The 8337-nt window shown below is 44.9% G+C and overlaps 1 protein-coding gene across 1 annotated transcript; it reads left to right on the top strand.

Annotated features, from left to right (window-relative positions):
* The first annotated feature begins 1793 nt into the window (after nucleotides 1-1793).
* Nucleotides 1794-7220, top strand: LOC131688284 (uncharacterized). The gene has a single exon (XM_058972474.1). The coding sequence runs from the start codon at nucleotides 1794-1796 to the stop codon at nucleotides 7218-7220; it is 5427 nt and encodes a 1808-aa protein (XP_058828457.1).
* Nucleotides 7221-8337: the final 1117 nt, after the last annotated feature.

An 8337-nucleotide genomic window follows, 5' to 3' on the forward strand; every position in this document is an offset into this window, starting at 1 on the left:
AAAATTGAATTCTGTTTCCACCTCATGAAAGACCATACTTATTAGTATATTTGAGCAAAAATTGGCGAATACGATATTTTTTTAAAATTTGCAATTTAGATTTAAAGTTTGTAGTTTTGCAGGTTCAACGCATTAAAGCATTTACACACATATCGTTGTATTATGAAAAAAACCACTTTCAAATATCATGCTCTCATCGCAGCAAGCTTTGCATAAGTGAAACGACTGTCAAAAAAGGTTTCTGATTTTATTCGTTTTAAATAAAACTAGTAAATATGGATATTAGTCGAAGAGAGTTGGCGAATTTGCTTATTGCTGGTAAAAAGACAGATGAACTGCTTAAGTTCATTACAAGTAGTAATCCAAATGTAAAATTGAGACTTGTTAATGTTCGAAAGAAATTTTATATTTTGTTAAAACAACCTTTGAACAGCTTTTAGAAAACTTCAATCCACGTTTTTTCATAACTCTGAAAGTCTAACTTTATACTTTCAAAAGTTATGGAAACTTTTCGCTCATAAATAGCCCTTTTTCAAATGTCATTATCTCTGATTGGGGCAAATAAAAGTAAGTTCGGATTGAACCATAGAAAAGAACATACTTTTAAGTATATTTGAGCAAAAATTGGAAAATATTATTTTTTTTAAGCATGTAATTTTAAATTTACTAACCAAAGTTTTAAATTTTATCGCATAGCGACATAAAAGAAATTGCCTAAAGCCTTTGTATTTCCTTTTCTGTTTTGCTTACATATCAACAATACAGAATGTGTTTGTTGGAAACCGGTACGTTTACCCCACAGCACGATCCCACAGTACAATTACTCCCTTATCTCAGTGGAGATCACCCACCCGTCGATCACAGTGAGCACAGCCTTTTACCCGCCGCTCAACTTGTTCTCGCTCTCATCGCACTGCATGATCAATGACTTTATCATCGGCACCAGTTATAAATAAGCAGTCTACGTGATCAGTGTTAATGTGCGTCCTTCCTTCTGTGAATAGCAATTAAATAAATTAGTAGTGAAAATTTGCGCAGTGTCGTGTGTGGTCCGAAATTCGGTATAACATTTTGGTCCTTCGAACCGGATTTCGAGGAACTTTTACTTAGAAAGTGAACCAGTGAAAGTGTGCGCAAAGTTCGCTAAAATTGTGTGAGCAGATTAGCAGAAAGAAGCGAAAGGTTCTCTGACCTCTGGCTATCGGACATCGACCCCGACGCACAAACAGTGTGGTTGCAGCTGAAGCTATCTCTGGAGCTCGCGCCGTCGGATAGACTTTACCAGTGCGGACAACAATCGTGTGCGGCTAAGTGGATTCAATCTGCGGCATTTGCTGAGCGGGACGAAGTAGTTGGCGTTTGGAATAAACTTTTCAAGCGGCTCCAGCCGCCATCAGCAGAGAAGTATTTTGCATGCTTGGGGTGGTGTTGCATGAGACCACAAATGTATTCGGTGTGGCAATAAAGTGGATTATAGAAATTCGAGTTTTTCTCTGCATGCGATTTTTCCTCCAGGGGACTGTGGTTTATCATATTGAGTCGCTGTGTCTTTCAATATTGGAAGGTTTATTATATTTCGGATAATTTCCATTGATGGTTGTCTGCTTGGTTGGCTCCTCTCGCTGCTGTCACAATCGGTCGTCTGCTCAGTCAAGTCGCGTGCGGAACGTCGAGTCGAGTGAAAGTTTTTTGCAGTATAAAAAACTAGTGCAATTTTATTCAGATTTAAGAATCAAATAAAGTGTCTGTTTAGAATTTGTCTGTGCTACAGTGCATCCAAACTCTAAGTTGTAATGGCTGAACTACGAGATCTGAAGAAGCAGGAGCGGAACCTTCGAAAGACATTCGATGCAATTCAACACTTTCTGGATACCTTCGACGCAGAAAGACACGCCAGTCAACTTGATATTCGTCTTCAGAGACTAGATATGGCGTTTAGTGAGTTCCACGTGGTCCGTAGGAAAATCGAGCTGCTAACGGATAATGTTTCATACTTGTCTGAAGCAGATACGAAGGAGTCGGATGAAGAGCGTGCAGAGCGACTAGAAACGTTGGCAGAAGCTAGAGAAGATGAGAATGTGCGTATAATGTTGGATATTGAGGATCAGTATTGTCATTTGAAGAGTGAACTCGTACATTGGAAGGCGGATATGTTCGGTAGTGCAACAGCTGGTCACTGTTCGACCTCGCAAGATACGGCTGTTGGGTTTTCCAGAGTGAAGCTTCCAGATATTCGTTTGCCGACATTCAGTGGCAAAATTAAAGAATGGGTCACTTTTCGCGACACGTTCAGGAGTCTGATTCACGAAAATCATCAACTAACGACCATGGATAGATTCACTTATCTGAAGTCGTCACTCGCTGGAGAAGCCCTGCAGGAGATAAGCGCGGTGGAAATGTCATCCGTTAATTATGATGTGGCCTGGTGTATGCTGGAAAAACGGTATGAAAACACGAAGCTTATCGTCAAAGCGCATTTGGACTCTTTGTTTTCGGTGGAGGCTATGAAAAGGGAAAACTACGAAACGCTGAACAAACTCATCGGAGATTTTGAAAAGAATCTTTTAATGTTGGACAAGATGGGAGAAAACACAAGCAATTGGAGCACCATTCTAGTTCATATGATCTGTTCACGCCTAGATGCTTCTACACTACGCCACTGGGAAACGTATCACAATTCCAAGGATGTGCCCAGTTATGAAAAATTGATACAATTTCTGCGAAATCACTGTTCCGTTCTTCAATCCATTACTCCAGTACAAACATCTTCGGTTATAGAAGAGAGAACAAGAGTAGGCGTTAGTCATTCCGTTGTTCAATCCTATGGCAAGTGTCAATTCTGCGGTGAAGCCTTCCATTCCGCCTTTCGCTGCACCAAGTTCTTAAGGATGGAAGTCGCGGAGCGCAACGAAGCAGTTCGGAGATTAAAACTGTGCCTAAACTGTCTATCATTAGGACATCAAGCTCGTGTCTGCAATAGAGGTTCGTGCCACCATTGCCAAAGAAAACATCATTCGTTGCTGCACCCGGAATCGTTACAGTCGTCTGTCCTGCAATCACAATCCTCCGTTCTACAAGCGCTGAACACACACGTAGTAGCCAATCAGCAGCAACCACAGACACAACCTCCAACCCAAAGCCAACCGACCCACAGCAATACAGCTCAAACATCCACAAACTCTCTCCCTGTTACACAATCGCAAAACATGCACACTCAACCACTGCCCACCACAAGTAAATCATGCACAATAAACAACACCGTGGCCCTGCCTTCCAGCACCCGTACACACACACAAGAGGTTTTGTTATCCACTGCTGTCGTACATGTCCAAGATCAGTTCGGCAATACACGACTAGCTCGAGTATTACTAGACTCTTGTTCCCAATTCTGTTTCATGACATCGAACTTCTGTCAGAAATTGAAGTTTCGTTCCACCTCAGAAAATCTTGCTGTACAAGGGATTGGTGGTGCCACCGCCATTTCGCGGAAATTGGTCCACGCTACCATCCATCCGCGATTATCGAAAATATCATCGTTCATTGGAGCCATGAACTTTTACGTTCTTTCGGAGCTTACGACAACCCTGCCGACTCAAAAAATCAACGTATCTCAGTGGACTCTCCCAGCGGATCTAATTCTTGCAGACCCCCAGTTTTTTGAACCAGGACAGATCGACATGATCATCGGAGCCGAGCATTTCTTCGAGTTGCTTTCGGAAGGTCGGTCGAACATTTCAATCGATGGACCCATACTTCAAAATACAGTGTTCGGTTGGATTATTGCGGGACGAGTTTCACATCAGTCGAGAAATTTGCAACCAGTAGTGTCATTATCGTGTACAACGATTGATATTCATAAGTTGCTGACAAGATTCTGGGAACTAGAGACGTGTCGAACAAACAGCACACAGTCAGTTGAGGAGACAGCGTGTGAGAGACTGTTCGATCAGACTACTGCGCGCGACGACAGCGGAAAATTCGTCGTGTCCTTGCCGAAGCGACAATTCATCGTTCAGCAGATTGGTGATTCGAAAACGATTGCCATGCGTCGATTCGCTGGATTAGAGAAGCGGTTCCAGTCGAATCCTGATTTGATGTTAAGTTACGCTGAATTTATCCGCGAGTATCAACGACTAGGTCACATGAAGGAGGTTACGAGCGAAACCGACAAATATCCCGTGTTCTATCTCCCCCATCATGCAGTATTGAAGCCTGACAGCACAACGACTAAACTCCGAGTAGTGTTTGATGGCTCTTGCAAGTCTTCATCTGGAGTTTCGTTAAACGATGCTTTAATGGTCGGTCCTGTAGTTCAGGAAGATCTGCTTTCAATTATTATTCGCTTTCGGCTTCATCCAATCGCTGTCGTTGCCGATGTCGAAAAAATGTACCGAATGGTGATGGTACAACCGGCTGATCAACATCTTCAACGTATTCTATGGAGGGATTCAGTTAGCGAACCAGTCCGTATGTTACAGTTGACGACCGTCACCTATGGTACAGCATCCGCTCCTTATTTGGCAACCAAGTGCTTGCAGCGGTTGGCTGAAGATGGAGTGGAATCGTTTCCACGTGCGGCTCGTGCGCTGAAAGAAGATTTCTATATCGACGATATGCTATCGGGAGCAGACAACATCGAAGACGGTAAGGAATTGACAAGGGAGATGATTGAGCTAACGAATTCCGGTGGTTTCACATTGAGGAAGTGGAATTCCAACTGTCCTGCGGTTTTGGCTGATTTACCGCACTCTTTATTGGATGATCGTGCGACTCTTGACTTGAATTCGTCGAGTTCTCCAGTTAAAACGCTAGGTTTATTATGGCAACCTACTTCCGACAAATTCCTTTTCCATTCACCAGTTTGGAGTAATGCCGCCGTGATCACTAAACGAACGGTTCTTGCTGATGCAGCTCGTTTGTTTGACCCACTTGGTTTGGTTGGACCAGTGGTTGTCATAGCAAAAATCTTTCTCCAAGAACTGTGGAAACATCAATGCGATTGGGATGACTCACTACCGGAAGAAATGCAGTCCTTCTGGCAGGAATATAGGAGGAACCTCATTGCCTTGTCATCGCTGTCGGTTCCTCGGTGGGTGGCGTTTCGGGCAAATTTGTTGTCGGTCGAGGTACATGGCTTCTGCGACGCATCCGAGAAGGCCTACGGTGCCTGTTTATACGTGCGCTGTACGGCTCAAGATGGCAAAGTGGAGGTTAGGTTGTTAGCAGCGAAGTCCAGAGTCGCACCACTAGAAGATTTGAAACGAAAGAAGAAGAAACAGACTATTCCTCGTCTCGAGTTATCTTCCGCTCTGCTGCTTAGTCATCTGTATGATAAGGTTCGTGACAGCATCAAAATTCAACATACTGCGTACTTCTGGACCGATTCAACGATTGTGATGTACTGGTTAGCGTCACTACCATCCAGGTGGCAGATGTTTGTGGCGAATCGTGTGTCGGAGATCCAGCACCTTACTAAGGGTAGTTCATGGAATCATGTGGCAGGAGTTGAAAACCCTGCCGACATTATTTCGCGCGGAATGACCCCGGCACAGCTGCAGTATCAGAGAGTTTGGTTTGATGGACCGTTGTGGATGCTCCAAGATCGCAGCACTTGGAAGGTAGAGACGCCAAATGAAGAGATTGACCATTCATTGTTGGAGGAGAAGTCGGTTGCACTGCCGGCGACGACAAATCAACCTAGTGATATCTTTGCATTACGATCATCGCTTTCCGACCTCATTCGTATAGTGGCACTCATTCGTCGTTTCATCCACAACATCCAACAACAACGCGCAAACGGAAGCAGAAAAATTGGAAGCCTTAGTCATGGTGAACACGAACAGTCTATGTTGGCTCTAGTTCGTCTCTCGCAGAAGGAATCGTTTTCTGCCGAAATTACCGCACTACAGAAAGGAAAACCAGTATCATCATCTTCAGAAATAATCCAGATCCATCCCACTCTGGTTGAAGGTTTCTTGCGAGTTGGTGGCCGTCTGCGCCATGCACCAGTATCGACATCCCGAAAACATCCATTCGTCCTCAGTCACCACCACCCACTCAGTAAACTCATTCTAGTACATTATCATCTGAAACATTTTCACGCAGGCTCACAGCTCTTGATTGCTAGTGTCCGCGAAAGATATTGGCTTACCCGCATCAGACGTTTAACTAACACAGTTATTCACGAATGCGTGTCGTGTTTCCGCAGCAGACCGCGGGTATTAGACCAGCTGATGGCTGATTTACCTTCTGAGCGAGTTACTCCTGCACCACCATTTCTAAAAGTAGGTGTCGATTATTGCGGACCGTTTCAGGTAGTTTACCCCATCCGACGAACTGCTCCAAGAAAATATTTTGTCTCGATTTTCGTATGTCTGGTAACAAAGGCTGTTCACCTAGAGCTTGTCGGAGACCTGACAAGTGCAGCCTTCCTCGCTGCTTTCAAGCGGTTCGTAGCTCGAAGAGGGATACCTGCGTTGGTGATGTGTGATAATGCTCTCAACTTCGTCGGCGCCAAACGTGAACTTGACGAGTTGTCTCAACTCTTTAACAACGAGCAATTTCAGCAAACAATAACACGAGGAGCCCAGCACGACGGAATAGAGTTCCGATTCATCCCTCCAAGATCGCCAAACTTTGGCGGTCTTTGGGAAGCGGCAGTGAAATCCTTCAAGGGGCATTTCAAGCGCACAATCGGTAATCGAATTCTTCAGCACGACGAGATGCAGACCGTAGTGGCACAGATCGAGGCTATCCTTAACTGTCGGCCACTAACTCCAATCAGTAACGACACATCAGATTTCGAAGCTCTGACTCCCGGTCACTTCTTGATCCAACGACCGTTAACGGCAGTTCCCGAACCGAGCCTGGAGGATATCCCGGACAACAGATTAACTATTTGGCAGAGGTCGCAAGATGTCGTTCAACGGATTTGGAAAAAATGGTCCACGCAATACCTGTCCGATCTTCACAATCGAACGAAATGGACTCGCCAACGGAACAACATTTTTGTAGGCACAATGGTTCTAATAAAGGATGACAATCTACCACCGCTCAAATGGCGATTGGGTCGGGTTACAAACGTCATCGCCGGCCCCGATGGCAACGTACGCGTGGTGGCAATTCGTACAAAGGACGGCGTATATGAGAGAGGAATCTCTAAGGTGTGCATTCTTCCGATTCGCGATAACAGAGCGTTATCTACCCCAGAGGAGGCTTAATTCTATGTGCAATTAGCACTTGGGTGTCGCAACATCCGCCCAAAGTACACAATTTCATTAAGTTAAACAATAAGTCTATCAAATTATCAATTCTATTCTACTGGAGTCTACTATCCTCAAAATCGCACCATCCAGGACAATGAGTATCAGGCCTCACAACCACTTCTCAACGATGAATTGTAAGCCCCCACTGGGGCATATTTGGCAGATAGCGGCACTTCGTAGCCGTGAATGCCAGGGGGCGAAACATAAGTTACGTTCAACCCACCGAAATATATCAACGGATCATACTGGTTTGCTTTTCCTCCGGTAGGGTTGCGAGCATCTATTTAGTTTTCCCGGGATAGTCGCTGCGCAAGAAGTATTGCAAGATCAATGCCCATCTACTCTCGTCATCTGACGGCAACTGTATTAAGTACTACAGCCCCTATCGGGGCAACTGTCGGCAGCGTGTGGTACATTCTACCGCACACGCTACGGGGGCCGACAATTAAGTTACGTTATACATCCAAATTTGTTGTCTGGATTCCAACCATTTTACACTTTCCAACAGATGTGATGTGTCGTCAACCGTTAACTAGAGAATCGGTCCTGGTATTAATGATGACTCCGTAGAACCGTCATCCGTTACTACATTCCAACAAAATTCCACGGCACTCTTAAAGGATGCTACGCTGAAACAAATGCGTATTCACGCCCCCAAGGGGCAAACTTTGGCATCTGAGTGGAACTAACTTCCATTACCTAGCCAGGGGGCTACATTTAAGTTACGTGTAACCCGTTTACCCTCGAGTTCTAGACTTAAGTCGGGCTATTCCTTCGCAGATCTTCGGAATCAACTCTCAACGCTGCTGTCCACATTAAATTCATCTCTTCATCACCATCTGGCCTGCGTTTCACCCTGAGTTACTACCTGCGAAGCATATCATCAAGGCCTGTGCACTCGGAAGCCCCGAAGCCTCCGTTCTAACGCCTATAACTTTGAATAGTATACCATCATCGTTCCAATATCACACTACAACATTCAGCAAGCCACACGTCTGAAGTGGTGAGCAGGGTTCCAGCTACGAAGCAATCCGGGGTGACGCGGTTCTGGTTTGCGTAATCGGAGCCTGTC

Source organism: Topomyia yanbarensis, chromosome 3 (assembly GCF_030247195.1).
Source record: "Topomyia yanbarensis strain Yona2022 chromosome 3, ASM3024719v1, whole genome shotgun sequence".
In the NCBI taxonomy this organism is placed as follows: Eukaryota; Metazoa; Arthropoda; class Insecta; order Diptera; family Culicidae; genus Topomyia; species Topomyia yanbarensis.

Excerpts from the sequence above, each read along its gene's own strand:
- LOC131688284 (XM_058972474.1), top strand. The coding sequence starts at position 1,794 with ATGGCTGAACTACGAGATCTGAAGAAGCAGGAGCGGAACCTTCGAAAG.